The sequence below is a fragment of the Bos indicus x Bos taurus genome, chromosome 20, assembly GCF_003369695.1.
Source record: "Bos indicus x Bos taurus breed Angus x Brahman F1 hybrid chromosome 20, Bos_hybrid_MaternalHap_v2.0, whole genome shotgun sequence".
In the NCBI taxonomy this organism is placed as follows: domain Eukaryota; kingdom Metazoa; phylum Chordata; class Mammalia; order Artiodactyla; family Bovidae; genus Bos; species Bos indicus x Bos taurus.
Window position 1 is genome coordinate 56760696 of NC_040095.1, and position 24069 is coordinate 56784764.

The 24069-nt window shown below is 40.1% G+C and overlaps 1 protein-coding gene across 1 annotated transcript in view; it reads left to right on the forward strand.

The window, feature by feature from the left end:
- MARCH11 (membrane associated ring-CH-type finger 11) overlaps window positions 1-24069 on the forward strand; it is a 118188-nt gene that overhangs the window by 69915 nt on the left and 24204 nt on the right. The window contains exon 3 of the mRNA XM_027520372.1: window positions 22854-23046. Within this exon, the coding sequence (XP_027376173.1) occupies window positions 22854-23046 (193 nt within the window). The remainder of the gene's footprint in view (window positions 1-22853; window positions 23047-24069) is intronic.

The following is a 24069-nucleotide window of genomic DNA, read 5'->3' on the forward strand; positions in this document are numbered from 1 at the left end:
GCTGAGTGCCAAAGAATTGATGCTTTTGAAGTGTGGTGTTGGAGAAGACTCTTGAGAGTCCCTCGGACAACAAGGAGATCCAACCAGTCCATCCTAAAGGATATCAGTCTGGAATATTCACTGGGAGGACTGAAGTTTAAGTTGAAACTCCAATACTTTGGCCACCTGATGCAAAGAACTGACTCATTGGAAAAGACCCTGATGCTGGGAAAGATTGAGAATGGGAGGAAAAGGGGATGACAGAGGAGGAGGTGGTTGCATGTCATCACTGTCTCAATGGACATGAGTTTGAGTGAGTTGGTGATGGACAGGAAAGCCTGGGGTGCTGCAGTCCATGGGGTCACAAAGAGTTGGACATCACTGTGCAAGTGAACTGTACTAATATTCCATTTTATGTGTATATGTATATGGTGGCTTAGATAGTAAAAAATCTGCTTTGTATGTATATATATTCACATCTTCTTTATTCGTGCATCTGTGAATAGACACTTAAGGTTGCAGTCATATATTGGCAATTGTAAATAATGCTTCTATAGACATTGGGGAGCATGTATCTTTTTGAAATAGTGTTTTCATTTTTCTAAAGGTATATACCCAGGAGTGGAATTGCTGGGTCATATGGTAGCTCTGTTGTTAGTTTTTTGAGGAAGCTTCCTATGTTTTCTACAGTGGCTGCACAAATTTTCATCACCACCAACTGTGTACCAGGATTCTCTTTTCTCCACATCCTCACCAATGTTTGTCATCTGTGTTCTTTTTGATCATAGCCATTCTGATAGGTATGAGATGCTATCTCACTGTGGTTTTAATTTGTATCTCCCTGATGATTAGTGATGTTGAGCATTTTTTCATGTGCCTATTGGCCATTTGTCTGTCCTCTCTGGGAAAATGTCTATTCAGGTCTTCTGCTCATTTTTTAATCAATTTTTTTTTCGATGTTTCGTTGTATGAACTGTTTATACCTATTAGATATGAACTCTTTATTGGTCATATCACTTGCAAATATTTTCTTCCATTCAATAGGTTGTGTGTGTTTTTTAATTTTTTTTTTTTTTTGGTATTTTCAGTGATTTCCTTTGCCATGCAAAACTTTTAAATTTAATAAACAAAGTACCCCTTGTTTATTTTTGCTTTTATTTCTTTTGCTTTAGGAGTGGGATCCAAAAAAATATTGCTGAGATTTGTGTCAAAGAGGGTTCTGCCTATATTTTCCTCTAAGAGTTTTATGGTCTCTGGTCTTACATTTAGGTCTTTAATCCATTTTGATTTTATCTTTTTATGTGGTGTGAGAAAATGTTCTAATTCCATTCTTTTTGTGGTAGCTGTCCAGTTTTCCCAGCACCACTTATTAAAGAAACTCTGTTTTCTCCATTGCATATTCTTGGTTCATTTGTTGTAGATTAACTGACCATAAATACATGAGTGTATTTTTCAAGCTCTCTATTTGCTTCATTGACCTGGGCCAATCCATGCTGTTTTGATTACTGTAGCTTTGTAGTATAGTGTGAAGTCAGGGAGCATGATACCTACAGCTTTGTTCTTTTTTCTCAAGATTGCTTTGGGAATTCAGGGTTTTTTTGTGTGGTTCAATATAAATTTTAAGATTATTTGTTCTGGACTGGCACGGTACTGGATGCTTGGGGCTAGTGCACTGGGACGACCCAGAGGGATGGTATGGGGAGGGAGGAGGGAGGAGGGTTCAGGATGGGGAGCACATGTATACCTGTGATGGATTCATTTTGATATTTGGCAAAACTAATACAATTATGTAAAGTTTAAAAATAAAATAAAATTTAAAAAAAAGATAATTTGTTCTGTTTCTGTGAAAAATGTCATGGGTATTTTGATAAGGATTGTGTTAAATCTGTAGATTTCTTTGGGTAGTATCAACATTTTAACAATATTAATCCTCCAATCCAAAACACATTATATCTTTCCATTTCTTTGTTTCATATTCAGATTCCTTCATCAGTGTTTTATGGTTTTCCTAGTATAGGTCTTTTACTTCTGTGGTTAAGTTTATCCTGGATACGTTATTCTTTTTGGTGAGATTTTAGACATAATTATTTTCTCGCTTTCTCTTTCTGATAGTTCATTATTAGTGTATAGAAAAAGAGTCAATTTCTATATATCAATCTTGTATCCTATAAGTTTACTAAATCCATTTATTAGTTTTAATGGATAGAGACTTCAGGGCTTTATATATTAAATATTATGTCATCTGAAAATAGTGGTAGGTTTCATCTTCTCTTCCAGTTTGGATGCCATTTATTCTTTATCTAGTCTGATTGTTGAGGCTAGGACTCCAATACTCTATTATGTAGAAATGAAGAGAGTTGAAATTCTTGTCTTATTCTTTTTTTTTAAATTTTATTTTATTTTAAAACTTTACAAGTTGTATTAGTTTTGCCAAATATCAAAATGAATCCGCCACAGGTATACATGTGTTCCCCATCCTGAACCCTCCTCCCTCCTCCCTCCCCATACCATCCCTCTGGGTTGTCCCAGTGCACTAGCCCCAAGCATCCAGTATCGTGCATCGAACCTGGACTGGCAACTCGTTTCGTACATGATATTATACATGTTTCAGTGCCACTCCCTCAAATCTTCCCACCCTCTCCCTCTGCAACAGAGTCCATAAGACTGTTCTATACATCAGTGTCTCTTTTGCTGTCTTGTACACAGGGTTATTGTTAGCATCTTTCTAAATTCTTATTCTGGATTTTAGAGGAAAGGCTTTCAGTTTTTCACTGTTGAGTATGTTAACTATGAGGTTGTCTTATGACAACATGGTCCCTCTGTACTAACTTTGATGAAAATTTTTATCATGAATGAATGAATGATGAAGTCTACCAAATGTTTTTCTGTGTCTACTGAGATCATGTGCTTTTTTTCCTTCTTTGCATTAGTGTGATATACAACATTAATTGATTTGTAAATATCAAAGTGTCCTTGTATCCCTGTAATAAATCAGTTGATCATGGTTTGTGATCCTTTTTATATGTTGTTTGATTTGGTTTGCTATTGTTATTTCTCCATTTTCATTTCTTTTTTTGTTTATATCTGTCTTCTCTCCTTTCTTCTTGATGAGCCTGACTCATAGATTATCACTTTCAAAAAACCAGCTCTTGGTTTTATTGATCTTCTCTATTTTACTGGAGGGGATCTCTATTTTATTTATTTCCTCTCTGATCTTTATTATTTTTTCCTTCAACTGACTTTGGGCTTTGTTCTTCTTTTTCTAATTCTTTTATACACCAAGTTAGGTTGTATATTTGAGATTTTTCTTGTTTCTTGAGGTAGGCCTTCTAAATGCTTTTTTTAAACCTCTAATGTTTAGTTCAAATAAATGCCTGCATGCTAAGTCGCTTCAGCTGTGTCCAAATCTGTGCAACCCCATAGACTATAGCCTGGCAGGCTCTTCTGTCCATGGGATTCTCCAGGTAAGAATATTGGCTTGGGTTACCATGCCTTTGGGGGATCTCCCCAATCCAGGGATCAAAGCCATATCTCCTGCATTGATAGGCAGGTTCTTTACCACTAGCGCCGCCTGGGAAGCCCGTAAAAGTGAACACTAACCCCAATGTGATTTGAACACACAATCTTTTGATCTGGAGTCAGATGTGCTACAGTTGTACCACAAGGTTGGCCTCAAATAAATATGTATTTAATATTATATAATTGTATTGTGTTCTAATTGTGCATTCAGATATGAAAATGCTGCTCTTCACCCACAACTGCTGCTGCTGCTGCTAAGTCGTTTCAGTCGTGTCCAACTCTGTGCGACCCCATAGATGGCAGCCCACTAGGCTCCTCCGTCCCTGGGATTCTCCAGACAAGAACACTGGAGTGGGTTGCCATTTCCTTCTCCAATGCATGAAAGTGAAAAGTGAAAGTGAAGTCGCTCAGTCGTGTCTGACTCTCAGCGACCCCATGGACTGCAGCCTTCTAGGCTTCTCCGTCCATGGGATTTTCCAGGCAAGAGTACTGGAGTGGGATGCCATCGCCTTCTCTGGATCACCCACAACTAGTAACCCACATATAAGCAGTGAAAATGCAATGATTTTTTTCTTTGAGTTGTGTGATTTTCTTCTTTATATCTGGTTTCCTTTGAGTCCAGTGACACAATTTAATGATTCATTTGTGCAAAACAGTCTTACAGGTACAGAAACTGAATTATGTGATCCTGATCTCAGTTAGTGTCCTAAACAATAGTCTTTGTCTTGTTCTTGTTTCCTAAAGGAGGCCTTTAAAATTACATGTATTAGAAATTTTCGAAATTAATAAAAACTTACAAATATAATTTGTCTAGACATCTAGGAAGAAAATATCTAGAGATCTAGGAAGAAAATATATTTTCTATGTTATCAATATGTTGCATCAATGGTCCTGGTGGAAAAAAAGTGACAGTTGCTGTTTTTGCCTTTTGGATTAAACATGCCTGGGCGTGCCTTCTCTCACGGCTCAGCTGGTGAATTTCTGGAAACTTTGACCTCTTTACAGCTAATAGCTAGATGCAGTCCTTTGAACCCTTCTGTTCCAAGAATGCCACTAAGTGCTTAATAAAATCATCTCCTGTGATGCTCACAGCAATCCTATAAGGTAGGCGTGATTATCCTGTTCTGAAAATGAGGAAACTGAGGCTCTGAAAGGTCAAGCAGATTTCCAAGCTTATGTAGGAAATAGCAGAATTAGGACTCTCACTGAGACTGGACCACATTGGGGCTTGTTCAGTTCAGTTCAATTCAGTCACTCAGTCGTGTCCGACTCTTTGTGAACCCATGGACTGCAGCACGCCAGGCCTCCCTGTCCAACACCAACTGCCATAGCTTACTCAAACTCATGTCCATTGAGTTGGTGATGCCATCCAACCATTTCATCCTCTGTCATCCCATTCTCCTCCTGCCTTCAATCTTTCGCAGCATCAGGGTCTTTTAAAGAGTGAGTTCTTTGCATCAGGTGGCCAAAGTATTGGAGTTTCAGTTTCAGCATCAGTCCTTCCAATGAATATTCAGGACTGATTTCCTTTAGGATGGACTGGTTGGATCTCCTTGCTGTTCAAGGAGCTCTTAAGAGCGTTCTCCAACACCACAGTTCAAAAGCATCAATTCTTTGGTGCTCAGCTTTCTTTATAGTCCAACTGTCAGATCCATATATGACCACTGGAAAAACCATAGCCTTGACTAGCTGGACCTTTGTTGGCAAAGTAATATATCTGCTTTTTAATAAGCTGTCTAGGTTGGTCATAACTTTTCTTCCAAGGAGCAAGCATCTTTCAATTTCATGGATGCAAGCAGCATCTATAGTGATAAAGTCTGTCACTGTTTTCATCATTTCCCCACCTATTTGTCATGAAGTGATGGGACTGGATGCCATGATCTTAGTTTTCTGAATGTTGAGCTTTAAGCCAACTTTTTCACTCTCCTCTTTCACTTTCATCAAGAGGCTCTTTAGTTCTTCTTCACTTTCTGCCATAAGGGTGGTATCATCTGCATATCTGAGGTTATTGATATTTCTCCTGGCAATCTTGATTCCAGCTTGTGCTTCATCCAGTCCAGCATTTCTCATGATGTACTCTGCATATAAGTTAAATAAGCAGGGTGACAATATACAGCCTTGACATACTCCTTTCCCAATTTGGAACCAGTCTGTTGTTCCGTGTCCAGTTCTAACTGTTGCTTCTTGATCTGCATACAGATTTCTCAGGAGGCAGGTCAGATGGTCTGGTATTCCCAGGTCTTTCAGAATTTTCCACAGTTTGTTGTGATCCACACAGTCAAAGGCTTTGACATAGTCAATAATGCAGAAATAGATGTTTTTCTAGAACTCTTCTTGCTTTTTCTGTGATCCAACAAATGTTGGCAATTTGATCTCTGGTTCCTCTGCCTTTTCTAAATCCACCTTGAACATCTGGAAGTTCACACTTCACACTGAGGCTTGTGATATTAACTATCATCAATGCCAGGCAGGAGACACAGGTATGTGGTCATAAACACACATACTCATGTATACATGTGTGTGTTGACTGAAGAAAAAAATACAACATACAAGTTGTAAATTTTTATTTGGAAACCTTCAGTTCAGTTCAGTCACTCAGTTGTGTCTGACTCTACAACACCACATACTACAGCACGCCAGGCTTCCTTACTGAGGATTATAGCCTGGGAGCCAGCCACTCACCTCTGAGGAACAGTTCCAAAAAGGTAAGGGAGAAGCCAGGATATATAGGAATTTTTGCTGAAAAAAGAAACATGTAGTCAAACACCAAAAGATTACTGCTAATCACACAAAAAATGATTATCGTGCTTTTCCATGTATAGGAAAGTGCAAGAGTCTGGGCTCATTGAAATGATTTCACAGATACGCATCTGAACTATCCAGGGCCAGTGTCCAGAGTACAGAACATTTCCTGTTTTTCTTCATTCTGAATGCCCCTCAGAATAAAGTAAATGGCAACGGGATCATACTTATTAGTAATTACCTTAAACGTAAATGGGTTGAATGCCCCAACCAAAAGACAAAGACTGGCTGAATGGATACAAAAACAAGACCCCTACATATGTTGTCTACAAGAGACCCACCTCAAAACAGGGGACACATACAGACTGAAAGTGAAGGGCTGGAAAAAGATTTTCCATGCAAATTGGGACCAAAAGAAAGCAGGAGTCACAATACTCGTATCAGATAAATTAGACTTTAAAACAAAGGCTGTGAAAAGAGACAAAGAAGGTCACTACATAATGATCAAAGGATCAATCCAAGAACAAGATATAACAATTATAAATATATATCCACCCAACATGGGAGCACCGCAGTATGTAAGACAAATCCTAACAAGTATGAAAGGAGAAATTAACAATAACACAATAATAGTGGGAGACTTTAATACCCCACTCACACTTATGGATAGATCAACTAAACAGAAAATTAACAAGGAAAAAAAAAATGTATCTATAAAGCTCACTAAAGCAAAGCACAGTAAAATGAGGTATGGCAATAAAAGGCGTTAAATTTATCAAATAAAAAAAAATAATAAAGTGCTGAAAAATTAAAGCTGTCAATTCTGTAATAGATATTCATTGAAAGTATCTTTTGAAATGGGGGTGAAAACACCTTCAGAGAAATGAAAGCTAAGGAAGCATGCACGAGCTATAAAAAATGATAAAGTCCTTTATGAATGATGATAATATCAAAACAAAACTGGGAAATACAGGAAGGAGTAAAGAGCACTACGAACAGTCAATATATGGATAAACATTAGAAACTATTCTTTTTTCTTAATTTCTTCATGGTAAACTATCAACATTATATTGTGGAAAAAAAAAAAAAGAAGCTAAATGAGAGGCAGAAACATTAGCTGTAAGACTATTAACATAATAACAGTTGAGAATCATGCTGGACAGAGCTAAGAAAGAGTCTAAGAATACAAAGAGGCCAGAATTCACTGAAGAGGCATTTAGGAATAGACAGGGTTTGTGGACAGTAGGAAAGAGTAGGGCTGGAACGGTAGAGAATGCCTCCCAAGGTTTAGCTTATGAAAAAAAAAAAAAAATGAATGCTCCTCAGGGCACACCGCTGGGTACCGCTGCCAGGGCTGGTGGCTTGCTGGTGGGCAGCATTCGTAGTTTACTGGAATGGCTGGCAATGTTCCTTTTCCATAGGCGTGCACGCGCACAGAAACACACACACAGACGCCGCACACACTACACAAATGCTGTCTGCACAGAGCTCTGATCCCGCAGCTGCAGGAGCAACTCAGACCAGAGCATGCCTTTCTCGTGCCCCTCAGCTACCTGGAAAGACACTGGCAGTGTGTTCCGTTGCCTGCTTTCTCGGGCCACTGCAGCTCGAATCTCTCAGTTTGCAGACCTCTTCCTCTGCCCCAGGTCGCTAAGCCTTCTGGAAATGATCCTCTCTGCTCCCCCTTTTCTCCAGAGCTCGTCCTTCCTGGGGATGGTTCTGCCACCAGCAGGGCCCCTTTCTCTTCCCTGACAGATGTTAAGACAGGACCTTCCAAGTTCCATGCCCATCACTGGAGCCCTGTACCTTCCCTCCTCTCCCATCTCTTAGCCAGAGATTTAGGCTTTATTTCTTTAGCAGGAGCACATTTAATATTGTAGCTATTTAATAATTTATTAATTACTTGGGAGCACAGGAGGCCTTATTTCACTGTCTGCAAAGCATGCTTAGTTTCAGTCATTCATTCTTCCTGCTTCCAACTATAAAACTTTTGTCAGAGAAGTTTTTTGAAGAATAGAATTTTATTTAATAGGGATATAACCTCCTAAAAGGACTTCCCTGGTGGCTCAGCTGGTAAAGAACCCTCCTGCCAATGCAGGAGATGCAAGAGATGCAGGTTCAAGCCCTGGGTTGGGAAGATCCCCTAGAGAAGGAAATGACAACCCGCTCAAGTATCCTTACCTAGAAAATCCCATGGACAGAGGAGCCTGGTGGTCTATAGTCCATGGGTTGCAAAGAGTCAGACATGATGCACGCACACATACAGCCTTCTAAAAAGCAATAACATGGTAATCTAATTTCTAAAAAAAAAAAAAATCAATAGTGCTTCCCTCAAGCCCTTCTCTTTTCTCTAAACTGCTTACTTTTTTCACTCTAAGCATTTCTTGGGGAAGGGAAAGCTCTGGAAAAGTTGCCTTCACATCTCCTCTTAGATAAATCCTGTTCATAAATGAAGTGGCTTAAAAGCTAGGTCAGCTGTCATGTGAATAATTTAATATTCATCCCTTCTGTAATGTGCATTATTTTGGAACATTTCTCAGGATAGACAGAGATTTCCTAAGAAGTAGAGGAGCAGCTTAGTGAACACCTGACCTGTAGGCAGGTCCCTGGCCAGTGTTGAGGATCCTCCCTGAGTTGCCTCTGACATTGTGGGTCGTGGGGCAGGGGGTTTCTACAACTATCATGAGTTATGGGCTGGATCCGTGGGCTAGACGAGGAAGAGTTAAGAGTGACTAGTACATTAGCCCATAGGAGTGAGAAGATGGCCCAAGTTGAGACAGGAGAGGTTTCAGGGTAAGTTCAGAGGCGTCACAGCAGAGTGGCTGGACCAACATCAATGGTCACCTTCATGTCCCAGCGGCCAGCTTGGTGGCCTTGACTAGCAGTTTACTTCTCTGCTGGGACCTCTCTTTTCTCTTCCTTAAAACAAAGGGCCTCTGAGCAGCTTTCTGCCTCCTTCCACATGTGTTTCTACGAGGACGGGTTCTTGGTTGTGCATGTTCAGATCTGAAACAGGTTGATCTCTGTGCTCAGTAGACATGGTTTTCATCTGCACCCATCATTTCTCTATAAACCAGATTATCTTTGTTTTTCTCTTATCTGAAGAGCTCCCCTCTCTCCAGGACCACAGGATTATTTAGTTTCTAGGGTAGGTTCCCTCTCTGATGTGCCTAATCCAGAAGCTGTTTGGTATCAGAATGTTAGAATTACCCTAAAGTTGTTGAGTAACTTTCTTCTAGTTCCTAATCAAAAACCATAAAAGGCTAATTTGGGTTTCTTCAGTTTATGGAGACTCTGTGCAGGATGATAATACAGCATTATGGATGCTTTAGTGACCTTGGCTGTGGCCTTGGATGGGGGTAAGTCAGTCTGTCTTTCAATCTATCCATTCATTCATCATCCATTTGTCTACCTATCACACATCCATCCACCCATCTATCCTTCCCCTCTCTCTCCCTCCCTCTGTCCCTCCCTCCCTTCCTTCCTCTGTCCTTTCCTGCCTCCCTCTTCCTTGTTTCCATAACTCCCACCCTTCCTTCCTTCTTTCCATCCCTCCCTCTGTATCTGGAGTTATAAAGAAATCTTTCCTTTAGCAACATGCTTTTCCTTCCTTTATCAATGCTTCACTGAATCATCTGTCATTCATTTCAAAAATTAGCATGCTGGGTTAATAGATGCCTGTAGCTTATTTCATGCAGAATCACAAGGAATTGGAATTTTTTTTTTTTGAATTAGCACATTAGTCACCATCTGATATTGTCCTCCCCGCACTGTTTCTCACGCATTTTCCAGCTGAGTCACCATGTAATGCAGTTGGCTGGCTGATGAGATGACCCCTGACACATTTGGACATCACCGCTCTTAGGTTTCTCAGGAAACTACATTGAATTATCTTGAAAAGAATCAGGCTTTTCCCCTCTCATTTTCTTTCTTTTTTTTTTTTTAAGATAAGCATACTTTAAGTTCAGAAGAGAGTACAGCTAAAATACCCACGATCTACACACAGTGTCTATTTTGGTCTTAAGTGTGATAGACTAGTTTCTCGACCTTGGCACTATCGACATTTTGGGACTGATAATTTTGTGGGGCTGACTTGTACACTGTACGATGTAAGCAGCTTCCCTGGCTTTTACTTCGTAAATGCCAGGGGCACCATTTCCAGTGACGATAACCAAAAATGTCTCCAAATTCTGTCAAATGTCCCCAGGGGAGAAGGTGGGCAAAAATCATCCTTGGTTGAGAACTAGACCAGAAAGTTACAGTGACTTTGGGGTCCTTTCATGCTGTCAAAACAAATCACTCACATAAAGAGATAAAGCAGAACTAAGTCTCCTTCACTGACTCAGTGTGAGTTCTGATGATGTGCCAGGCACAGTGCCAAGTGACAAGGATTCAGTCAGACACTGATGAGGTTTTGTCCCTGCCTGCACAGAGCTCCCAGCGAAGTCAGGGAAGCAGACGTGTAAACCGATCATCATGTATTGATGGGACTTAATAGGGAGAAAGTTAGTCATATTGCTGGATGTTCTGTGTCTATCAGATTGTGGACCAACATCACTTCTCAAACGATTCTTCTGGGGTCCTGCGAATACAGCCTGCCTTTAAATTGGGCACCCTAGAAGCATCCCTTGTTCTTTCCTTCACCTTGGAGCCTTGCTCAGGTTGTTCCTCCTGTAAGATCTTATGTCAGACTTTTACATCTCCAGATTTCCCCTGTCACTCACAGGCAGGCCAGGGAGCCATTCTGGATCGCTTTAATTTGCATTGATGTCTGCCCACCTAATTCCCATTATGAAACTCACAGTCTCTTCTGCACAGTTGATGGCTAAATTGCATGCTGTATTGCTTGATTCCCCTGTTTCTCATGCATTGGTCTCATCCCTCAAGTAGATTATGGGCTATTTGAGGTGAAGCTCGGTATTATACTCAAATGTTTGCATTAATGGCCTAAGAAGTCACTATTTGACTGCTGTTGGCTTGCAACTAAGTGTTAGAATTGAACTCAAATCTATTATAAAAGACAAGTAAAAGAATGATGAAATGAAAGCAAAACCTGTAGCCAAAGAGAGAGAGGTGCTTGGTCTTCTGCCTGGTACATTCTTTTCTGCCTAATGAACCTCTGCTGATGAGTCAAAACCCCTGAGCACATTACCTTCCTCGTTATGCTTTTGTGGCTCCAGATTGTGAAGCGCGTCTCTGCTCTGCACTTTGAGAGTGCTGTGTGCACAGATGTGGTTGCTGGGGAATCCCCTGGGGTGAGCCGCTGCCTCGGTCTCTAGAACCCAACTAAGGAAGGAGTGCTAGGTGTGAAGATGTCCGTACACGTTATTCTGAGACAACTATGTCAGATGTCATTTTACAGTGAAGAACACTGAGGTCCTTAGGAGAAGAGTAACTCACATGGTAGAACAGCCAATTCCAGTTCTCTTTTTGAACCAGTCCCCCTATAGCCAAGGAAAGCCACTGTGTAAAGACTGCATCAGTTACACAGAAGAGGTGGTTTTGATTCATGCTCTGGTCCTTAACGATCAGGGGTACTGTTCTGACCCCCAGGAGAGTATACGGTGTTCAGTCTTCTCAATGAAAATAACCAATAAACCATCTATGGTAAGAATAGAAAAGAGCTTTATCTGAGATAAATTGAAGACTGTATCTCAGGAGAGACCCTCTCATCTAACTCCAAGGAACTGCTCCAGAGAAGCACGGTTTTCCTGCTTGTCAGAACAAAGAGCATGAAACAAGTCAGGGATACATTCCTGGAAGGTTTCAAGAAAAACAGCTCAGGATGTCCACAGCCAGTCAGTATGGCTCTGGCACCTGGGAAGACAGTCTTATCATCAAGGGAGGGCCACCACTGGCACCTCAGGAAGGGACGCACTTAATCCTTATTTTTAGCATGGACATTCTCTTCTGCTCCTCGGTGCACCATTTTCTTTAATAATTAAAGCAGGTGTGCAACGTGTGTGTGATGGGCCACAAACAGGATGTTTTAGTTAGCGTAAAATTCATGTCAACTCAAGTATAAGCCGAACGACTTCCCTGTACCTCAGGATGTGAACGTTACTTTCATCAGTCTGCATGAACTGAGTGTTTCAAATGAGAAGGTAGTTGCTTTCCATGCAAATCCTGTTCCAAAAGCAATGCTGAAAAAAGTAACAGCCCATTGAGAGTTTTAGTAAGTTCCATTAACAAAGGTAGCTTTCAATTCGTGGAGAGAACAAGTAAATACGATTGTGACCACCTACTAATTACTTAGAGATGCCCTGGGGAGTGTGCGTTCAAACATTGTGCTAATACATGCATGCTCAGTCGCTCAGTCATGACCTTCATGGACTGCAACCTGCAACGAAGCTGGTTCCTCTGTCCATGGGATTTTCCAGGCAAGGATACTGGAGTGGGTTGCCATTGCCTATTCCAGGGGATCTTCCCAATCCAGGTATCAAATTTGCATCTCTTGGGTCTCCTGCATTGGCAGGTGGGTTCTTACTGCTGCGCCACCTGGGAAGCCCGTTCAAACATCATTAGTACCAAATATTGAGAAGAGTATTGAAACAAAAGTGCTTTATATGCAGGCATACACTTTTAGTTCCTATGGGATAAAATCTAGTTATTGAGATTAACTATATTAGACAGTTGACACTTGAGGCAAATTTCCCTGATTTGAAATAATGGATAGCACTTGCTTTTGTTGCAAGAAAGAATTAACACAGAGAGGGAAAGGGCAGTATAAGGTCTTGAACACTGAAGAGCTGAAGTGTATTTTTATTTGAACACTTGGAACGTTAAATCTGGATCAACATGCCTTTGACAAGTATGGACATCTACAACAATCAAAACAGTTGAACAAGAGATTACCTTGAGGGATGAGATATGGATGGTTCAGAAAGAATTAGGCAAATAAAATGCAGGAGTAAATATGCATTTTCTTAAGTGAGATACAGAATCTTTGGTATCTTCATGTAGACTCCATACCCTACAGTTGCTAAAAAAAAATACTAGCTTGTGGCCCTAGTGGTAAAGAACCTGCCTGCCAGTGCAGGAAATATAAAGTGATGTGGGTTCAATCCCTGGGTCAGGAAGATCCCCTGGAGGAGGGCATGGCAGCCCACTCCAGTATTCTTGCCTGGAGAATCCCATGGACAGAGGAGCCTGGAGGGCTACTACAGTCCATAGGGTCGCAAAGAGTCAGACACGACTGAAGTGACCTAGCATGAATTACTTCAAAAAGCTGTTGCTCCTGTTAATACCAAGTCACTTGAGAGATTTTTCTCAGTGAGGTGAAACCTTACATCTAACGATACTCATCTTTTATGAAAAATCTTCACACTTTCTGCTCCTTTGATCTGCCATCTTCCTATGACTCTGGAGACAGCTAGATAGGTTCAGCCTCCATTTACAACGACTTGGGATCTGAATAGAGGACAGCTTTGGTTAGAAGGGTTTTTCTGGGCAGATATTTTGGAAAGGCTCATCTGACATATGGAGTTAGTGTCCATGTCTCTGGCCATTCACAGACACTCCTGTTCAGCTTCCCTCCCTACTCCATGTCCGTGGGCTCTGCTAGTCCTGCTTCTTACTTAGTGATGAAGCTTTCTCTTTGTTCCTCTCAACCTGGAGTTGAATTTTCAAACTTGCTAGGCTTATCTGATCACTCTGGCCCAGCCCTGAATTTTTGATCCCTTTGCTGTTCCACATGGCCTCAGGCCAGTTTAACATTTTTTTTCCTGATTCATCCAAGACTATTCTCCTGGAGTTAAAGTCAAAGGGCAGCCTTGCCTCAGTTCAGTTCAGTTCAGTTCAGTTGCTCAGTCGTGTCCGATTCTTTGCGAACCTATGGACTGCAGCATGCCAGGCCTCCCTGTTCATCACCAACTCCCGGAGTTCACCCAAACTCATGTCCATTGCGACAGTGATGCCATCCAACCATCTCATCCTCTGTCGTCCCCTTCTCCTACTGCCTTCAATCTTTCCCAGCATCAGGGTCTTTTCAAATGAGAGTTCTTCACATCTGGTGGCCAAAGTATTGGAGTTTCAGCTTCAGCATCAGTCCTTCCAATGAATATTCAGGACTGATTTCCTTTAGGATTGACTGGTTGGATCTCCTTGTAGTCCAAGGGACTCTCAAGAGTCTTCTCCAATACCACAGTTCAAAAGCATCAATTCTTTGGCGCTCAGCTTTCTTTATAGTCCAACTCTCACATCCATACATGACTACTGGAAAAACCATAACTTTGCCTATTCATGTGTCAATTCCATGTGACCCCAGTTGTCATGAGGAAACCTGGGATGACTCTCAACACTGGAGGGAAATCTTCTTAGGGTCCACCTTCTCTCAGAGGTTTCCTTCCTGGGAGAAGAATATTTCTCTCCTACTTCATAATCCAAGGACCCAGGCACATAGTTCTGGACACTCATCCCAGGAAGTGTGCACGTTTTGAGGTACAGGGAATGCTAAAACATCTTGTTTGTGGTCCATTAAACACATTTTGTGCTGGCTTCCCTGGTGGCTCAGTGGTAAAGAATCGACCTCCAGTGCAGTGGAGTTGGGTTCAGTCCCTGATCCCGGAAGACCCCCTGGAGAAGGAAAGAGCAACCACTCTAATATTTCTTGCCTGGAAAAACGCCATGGACAGAGGAGCATGGCGGGCTAGTCTTAATGTGTCTTATAGAACTTAGCAACTGAACAACAACAAAACATACATTTTACAACTGCTTTAATTATTAAAGAAAAGGGTACAAAGACCAGAAGTAGTGAATGTCACTCATGCTGCATTATTATATTTATATATTGATGGATTTGATTTGCTAATATTTTATAGAGGATTTTTTTTTTCATCTATGCTCATAAGGAGTATGGTCTGAAAGGTTTTTTTTTTTTTTTTTATTGTAATGTTTTTGTCAGGTTTTGGTACCTGGTTGATGCTGACCTCATAAAATGAGTTGGGAAATATTCTGTCCTCCTTTATTTTCTGAAAGAATATGTGTAAAATTGACATTTTATTTTCTAAATGTTTGATAAACTTCTCCAGTCAAACTATCTGGTCCTGGAGATGTTTGTTCATTTGTTTGTGGAAGGCTTTGGATTAAAACTTCAATGTATTTTATATAGCATTATTCTATTTCTATACATTCTATTTCATCTTGAGTCAGTTTTGGTAAGTTTATTTTTTTCAGAGAATTTGTCTATTTCATATTTGTAATTGAATCCATTGGCATAAAGTCGTCTACAGTGTTGTTCTAGTGTTCTTTTCCTCTGTAACATCAGTCATCACATCTCCTCTTTCATTTCTTGGTTTTATCGATTTTATTAACATTTAAGAGAAGCAGTTTTGTGTCCCCCTAATTATTTTTCCTAGGTCGTTTGGATTTCACCTTTCTCACACAAAGCAAATTTCTCTTGCATGACTTTTATCTCAGGTCTGACACATTTATGAAAATGCTTTTCTCACAGAGAAGACTCATATTAAGCCATGAAATCATTTTTAATATGCAACCTATAAATGAGAGTCTTCAAAGAATAGGCATATAATTAACTGAATGTTTTATCCACCCGTCAAATTGATTACACATTGAGATGTTTTCTGCCAGCGTTTCAAATTCCAACTTTAGTGGTTCAATTTAAACACCATCTAAAGATGATTGAAAATGGGTTTTCGCTGAATTCATTTTTCTGTAGAGGACCCTTCTTGAGAACAGGTGTTTTCTCCTGTGACACTGGTAAGTAATACCACCTGTCACACTGCATGCTATAAACCACTGTTCTGCAAATCTATTAGCTGTGATTCATATCTGACCTGCCTTGTAAAAACAAAGATGAAGCCGTGCTTCAGACTGAATGACTTAATGCACACTGAAACAATCTACTTTCTCTGAGTTTAGCCTCAGTCCCTCTGAGCATGTGTTATTTTCAGGGAGGAAATTGGTTCTAAATTGAGAGGCTGCATTAACTCTTTCAGACAACAGAATGACAGGAACACATCTTTCTAAACAGCTTCCTGGAGGCCTGATGGAGTGCACACCTTTCTCTGGTTCTCATCTTACTGGCTAGAAGTGATTTTTACAAGGAGGGGACTCGATCTCATCATGGCTTGGGCGCCCATCATTTCTTTAAAGAAAATTCCTGGCTTTTTATTCCATCCTTTTTTGTCTGAAGACAGTAATATACCTGTGATTGTATTGTTGTTCAGTCGCTCAGTCGTGTCCGACTCTTTGTGACCCCATGGACTGCAGCATGCCAGGCTCCCCTGACTTTCACCATATCCCAGAGCTTGTTCAAACTCATGTCCATTGAGTCAGTGATGCCATCCAACCATCTCATCCTCTGTCAACCCCTTCTCTTTCTGCCTTCAGTCTTTCCCAGCATCAGGGTCTTTTCCAATGAGTCAGCTCTTCTCATCAGGTAGCCAAAGTATTAGAGCTTCAGCATCAGTCCTTCCAATGAATATTCGGAATTGATTTCCTTTAAGATTAACTAGTTTGATATCCTTGTAGTCCAAGGGACTCTCAAGAGTTTTCTCCAACACCACAGTTCAAAAGCATCAATTCTTTGGCACTGAACTTTCTTTATGGTCCAACTCTCACATCTGTACATGACTACTGGAAAAACCATAGCTTTGACTAATAAGGACCTTTGTCAGCAAAATAATGTCCCTCCTCTTTAATATGCTTTCTAGGTTGGTCATAGCTTTTCTTCCAAGGAGCAAGCGTCTTTTAATTTCATGGCTGCAGTATGATTTCATTGGTAATGGCAACAGTTAGTGCCATGGTTTCAGAGCAGTCTATAGAAATTATTGGGGTACTTGTCGAGTTTCCCATGAAGGGGATGCCAAACCTATACGGACCCTCACACAACATCGTACCCCGTTTGGGGCCACACACGCTTGTCTGTGTCTTTCCGGCACTGATGGGCCTTACATGGTGCATCTCTGAACAGTCATACATAAAGAGAATATTAAAAAGTTTTCAGTATGAGTTTATTTAATTCTTTCCAAACTTTGTTAAAAATTAAAGAAATATAATTCCACTAGCATGTCATCATTATGTTAATATTCATTTATGTGTATGTATATGTGCTTAGTCCCTCAGTCGTGTGGCCCACCAGGCAAGAATCCTGGTGTGGGTTGCCATTTCCTTCTCCAGGGGAATCTTCCTGACCCAGGAGTTGAACTCGGGTTTCGTACTGCAGGTGGATTCTTTGCCATCTGAGCTACAAGGAAAGTGCAATATTCATTGAACAAACTGCAGCTTTCATACTGAAGAAGTATGTGAGGATCCCATTTGAAAAGCTATTGGTCAGGTTTAGCTGGTATTCTGCTGAGCTGCCTTTTGCATTTGTTGACCTTTTTCATCCCTAGAGTTACCTTTAGATAGATATAGCTATGTCCTCTTTGGTTTTGCTTTTAGATGAAGGATGTGTCAGTTTAAACAGACAGAAGATGTGAAAAGCAGACACTATGCAGAGGAAGACACTTAAGAAAGAAGTCAGGCTTTGGAAACAAATCTGAGTTTAAATTCTCACTTCTTTACTCACTGGTGGCTTCTCCAGAACTGAACTTTATCCTGTCGGCAGTGATGGAATAGATGTGGAGAGAATGTTAATCTGGCAATCAGATAGGTGATGAAAACTAAAGTCAGGTATGGTGTATTTAAAGCATTGACTAAGTGTTTTCTGCTCTTTGGTGAATACAACGGGAGGTGAGACGCAGCTTCTGCTATCATGTCATGCAATGTGTGGATGATAGGATTCCAAGACAACATGGGAGTCCAGTGAAAGAAATCCATGCTAATCAGAGCTATACAGAGTGGCTTGTGGGGTCCATAAGGAGGAATTCTGCTTAGAAGAGAAGGGGCAGGAGGGGGCTGCCTTTTAAGAGGAGTTGGCATTACAGCAAGTTATGGATAGATGAGAGATTTCATCAAGTGAGAATGTGCTCAAAAGCAGAGACGGGACCGAAGTAAAAGGTACACAGCCTTTGAGAGAATACAGAGAATCAGATGAAGCTGAATTGAGGAGTATGCCTCTCTCGCCTCTCTCCCTCCCTTCCTCCTTTCATCCCTCCTTCCCTACCTTCCTTCTTTCCTTCTTCCTCTTTCTTTCCTTCTTCCCTGTCTTCCTTGTAATATTCTTCCATCCCTTTCTTCCATCCTTCCTGCAACAGTTATGTGCCAGGCACTGGGAATATGTGCTGAAAAAAATATTTAGCCTCCTTAATGGAGCTTAGAGTCCAGCCCAGTGGGGGCAGGTTTTCTTTCATTAGGAATATAGATTTGAGTGTTTAAATAGAGGATCAGCAAGTGACTCACAGCTGGCTATGCAGCTAGAAAGCTGTCATAGTAGATCAGAAAAGACAGTCTTGAAGCTTTTATCAAAAAACTGCCATGGCACTGAAATGATGGGGTATAGGAGAAAGACATGGCAACCCACTCCAGCATTCTTGCCTAGAGAATCCCGTGGACAGAGGAGCCTGGTGGGCTGCTGTCCATGAGGTCGCACAGAGTCGGACACGACTGAAGCAACTTAGCATGAATACATGCAATTAACTGTTATCAGAGCTCAATGAAATTATTACACAGAATAGTAACAGGGTTAAGAGCATGACCTAGAGGCCAGACTATCTGGGTTTATATCTCAACTCCAGTCCTTACAAGATGTTTTAATTTGGAGCAATTGTTAAGCCTCTCTCTACCTGTTTCCTTATCTGTAAAATGGGGATTGTAATAGTACCTCCCTCCTAAGGTAGCCAGGGAAATTAGATGAGTTAATATGTATAACTTCTTAGAAAAATGCCTGGCACATATTAGTCCTGGATAAATACAGGCCATGAATATTACATTACTTCTTCTTGTACACTAAATTAGAATGAACTTCCCAATGAGGAACCAATTGGTCCCAATTTTTGTAGAAACAATAGGTTCAATAGTTGTGTAGAGGTGAACAGCTTTTCGGAAATATAAGAGTCATACATATTCACATATTATAGACTGAAAGAAAATAACAGCAATTATTGGCTTTAAACCAATCTGATTATTGTTACTTTCCTTTCCAAAGTTGGGAAGACATTTAAGTGAAAAAAAAATATATATGTACATACTTATGTATGAAGTTTTAGAGGAGAAAAAAGTGTGCTCAGCAGTTGACAAATTTTGTTCAAGATTCAGAAGTGCCTTACAAACTGCAGTCCAGGTCTTCAGTATTATTGTGGTAGAGAGAGAAGCCCCAAGACACTCATCTACTGTTTTTATTGTCCAAGCTAATGGTCCATTAACACAGTTCCTTTAGGCTGAGCCTGGTAGAAAATGAGTGTCTTCCAGGCGTGTTTCCTTGTGGTGGGAAGTAGTATTTTTCCTAGGGGAAGAATGTGAAAAATCCCACTTTTTGTACATAGTGGTAAAAATAAGAGAGCGGTATACAGTGGGTGAAGAAATTATCAAGATGGTGTCAGTGTTCAAAGGGCAATCTCTAAGTTCATAATTGGTTTAATAAATTTTATTCAGTAACGGTTTGTCCTCATTAGCTTCAGTGAAATAGTACTAATTTTAAGGTTCATCAGCATGTGAAGAATATACATGCACTTTCAGACACACTTGCATGCACATTTGCACTATTAGCGAAGTAACAGAAAACCAAAATTGCAGGGAGTTCATTACAGATTTTGAACAGTTTGTCCTTCTTTAAAAGTAAATTTCAAAAATCTCAAAGTACTTCTTATATCCACCACAAAAAAATCATTTCTATGATAGTAAATAATTGAGCCTCCAGGTGTATTGTAATCAAGAGTTGTTCTTTTTTATTCTAGCTTCCTGATATAATTTTAAATGCATTGATTGCAAACAGCCAGGCATTTGAATTTAAACCATTTTAAATTTGGTAACACCAAACAAGTGTGAGGCATCAATATTTCCTTTTTTTCTTGTTGGGTTGACTTACAATGTTGTGTTAGTTTCATTTGTACAGTAAAGTGATTCAGTTATACATATGCATATATCTGTCTTTTCAGACTCTCTTTGCTTATAGTTCATTGCAAAATATTGAGTACACTTCTCTGTGTTATACAGTAGGCCCTTGCTGGTTATCTATTTTAAGTATAATAGTGTGTATATTTTAATCCCAACCTCTTAATTTATCCCTTCCCTCCCCCACCCTTCCCCTTTGGTAACCATAAATTTGTTTTCTATGATTGTGGGCCTATTTCTATTTTGTATAAATTCATTTGTATCAGGGTTTTTTTTTCTTAAGATTCCAAATATAAGTGATACCATATGCTTCTTATTTCTAGTAAGTCTGTCTTGTTGTTCATTCGCCTTTCTCGTCAAGGAATGGCTGAGCCTCATGTTTGGGAAGCCTGCCGCCTGAGCATGGCCTCCCTGTCCTGGCAGTCAGCTGACTCTGAGACCCAGGGTCACCAGCTTCCTTGTCCCAGGACACACCACAGCACCATAAGACCATCCCCACGAGTTCTCCCAAATCCAAGTGCCTACGAGGGTGTCTGTGGCCACCATGCTGTTACTCAATTGTCATGCAGGCAGCCTGGATCAACTAATTAATTAATAAGCTTAACTGGAGTGAAATATAATTAATTATACAATATTGAGCTGTTCAAATTTAACGCCAGTGAAATTACATAATGAATCTGGCAGAAGGAAAATAGATATCAGTATATAAAGTGCATTCCTGGTGAACCCTCTTCACACACTTTTGACTTTCTGACTCCTGTGATGCAGGCGTATATATTTTGAAACTTGTAGCCCATCCTGTGAAAATCAAACACACATACATACACACACAAATTGGACATCTTTGCCTCATGGGTTTAAAATGATGCTTTGTTTTCATCTGTGTGATGTGATTAATAAATTGATAAAGACTAACATAGTGTATACAGACCTGTTAGCATCCATCTAAGTTGGAGATTAGTTGGAAGCAGTTTTCTATGTTGCTTACCATGTTGTTGTATTTAATGCAGACTTTAATGGGCATCAAAACTAAACAAGACCACAGACACTGACACTTCACACTTGGCTGGCAACACCAAATTTTAAATGGTTTAAAATTCAAATGCCTAGTCATTTGAAATTAATGTGCTTAATGTTATGTCAGGAAGATAGTGAAAAAAAAATAAAGCTTCAGATACATGCTCAAAATATAATACTGATTTATTTGTAATGATATAATAATGTGATGATATTGACTAGTTCAGTTATTATTCATGCAAATTTATAAAAATAAGGACCACTTTTCAATAAATTAATCTTCATATTAAAATGATTTAAAATGTCTTCATTATAGAATCCACAAACTTTGTCATTTGGTTCTGGGTTTTTTTGTGTTTTTTTTTTTTAAGAGAAGCCAGTAAGTGACTTGAGAGAATGAAGTATTTTGAATTCATTTTGATATTTAATCTTTAACAAATGTAGCCTTATGTGTCTTAAGAATACGCAAGGTTCAAATCATGCTTAAAATCATTATATGTAACTTATTTGTGGTGAGAGACCGAGGCAATGAGGAAAAGAGGGAAGTTATGAGTAGTGATAGACTTCTTTCTGGGGATTCACATATTCACACTCCAGGTAAGTAAAGAGTTTAAGGAGGTTGTCAGATTCACCCAATGGATTCTGACTGTTGAAGCTCATTTGTTTTTTAAAGGTTATTTAAACTGTTTAGCAATTCTTCTGACAAGCCATATGTTGTAACAGCTACAACTCTCACACACAAGGAGACTGTGCGGGTTGTTTTGAGTTTCATTGCTTGACTTACTGGCAGACCATAATAGCGATTCTAGTTGTGTTTCTGTCTCAGTGATGAAAAGTGAGAACATGATTAATTAATTCTCTCAAGTTGGTAACACCCTTGAAAGATTTTTCATCATTTGTACAATAAATCCTCTCAAATGTTGATACTTTGGACATCAAATTATTGTCTCCATTGAATGGTGGTCCCTTATACAGTTTGTGAGTTTCAAAGATACTCCTTCAAGTACAAATTCTAAATCTTGACAAGAATGGCTTCATGGATTGCTCATTAGTTAATAAATAGCCAGTAATATCTGAGCATATGAAATGTAGCAATAACAGATAACACACAGTTTTATAGTTTCCTTATAATTATTTCAGTGTGTTAAATGACTTTTTCACAGATGTTCTTATATAGCTTCTTTATTTACTTTTTACATTTTTTCACAAAAGGAGATACTTCCCTTTTTTGCAGTAGCCAGATGTATTAATAGCAAAATAAGTTTCCAGGCAGAGGAGTCCTCATCATGTGTCTTCAGAGTGCATTTAATTTCATGCATGTGTGAAAGATGACAATGTGATTCCTCAGTACTAAATATTCCTCAGCCATTCGCACTCAGTATGGTTATCCGGAATAAAACTAGATTAAATTTGCAGAGTGGTGAATTATGGAAAATAATGAAGTTGAGGCAATTCATTAATCTTTATCTACTGGTCTATTTTTTATACACTGAATGAAATGGGAAAAAAAAAATTCATTTGGGGACCGATCAAATTGAAAAGGGTCTAACGTGAAGAGAAACATGGGGCTAAAAATGTTTTTTTTTTTTTCTTTTTAAATTATCCACAGCACTTTTTCTTACATGCCTCTGTTTTTCTTTTAGTGGCAAAGCATTTCTATAACACTGGTTGAGAAAGTTCAGATGATCGCTGTAATTCTAGGATCCCTGTTCTTAATAGCGAGTGTGACCTGGCTCCTCTGGTCAGCCTTCAGCCCCTATGCAGTGTGGCAGAGGAAGGACATCCTTTTTCAGATCTGCTATGGAATGTATGGTTTTATGGATCTAGTGTGCATAGGTAAGACCATGACGTTCAACGCTAACAAACTGTCAGTAATCCGTTTCTTCCAGCTCTTTCGTTTCCATCAGTCGGGTCTAACCTAGAATGTGGCGGTTCACATGATCTTGGTTCTCTAGCTCATTAACTGCCTGGGGCACCACAATCCACCACTTTTCTCAAAAAGCGTAGCATCTCTGTTCTCAAGTAATCTGAAAAAAAAAAAAATGAACAGGATAATGCCCCTTTAAAGTGGTTTATTTTGCATCATAAATAAGGAGGAGTTGAAGAAATTATTTGGGGATGGGCGATGGAAGGATAGTCATTTAATTTCTAAGAATGAACAGCAACTAAATCCCCCTCACGAAGCTGGGAAGGTATTGACTAATGTCAACGGCCATAGTGTGCGTCTGGGGAGAACACGGATACCTGGAGGTCTTACGTCGTGGCCTGGCAACCTCAGACTCCCTGCCCAGGACATAAAGGGCTCCTTGGAAGGGTAAGGACTTGGGGACAGTTTTCCTTGCCATTCTGTGCCGCTTAGTTTCACTTATTACATTTAGTGGTTCAGAAGAGGAAAAGGATGGGATGCTTTAGCCAAAATAGATGCTACAGAAAGGGTTCTTTACGTGTTTCACTGGCCCAATCTCATTTCCCTTGTACCATGGAAAACAGAAGCCGATTCAGGCAGCATCTACTTGTGTATGAGATGCCACAGGCATTGCGATGGTGACCAGTTGGCACCGGGGGACAGGCATGGAGAGCAACCGTACCTTACCCAGGAGAGGCCCTGCTCAGATGTGGCTGACAACTTACAGGATGTAAAACGAGCCCAGGGAGGAAAGTATGGTCCGAGGACCACCCTTGGCTGCAGCAGCATCTGCAGCGTCTTATAAAGAAATGCACGTTCTCAAGACCCGCCCCAGACCTGCCAAATCCAACACTTCAGGGTACTCCCTCTCCAGCCACCATCTGTGTTCACAAGCTCACCGACAGGCAGATAATGTGAGAGCCACTGACTTCAGGGAATGGACTCGACCTCCC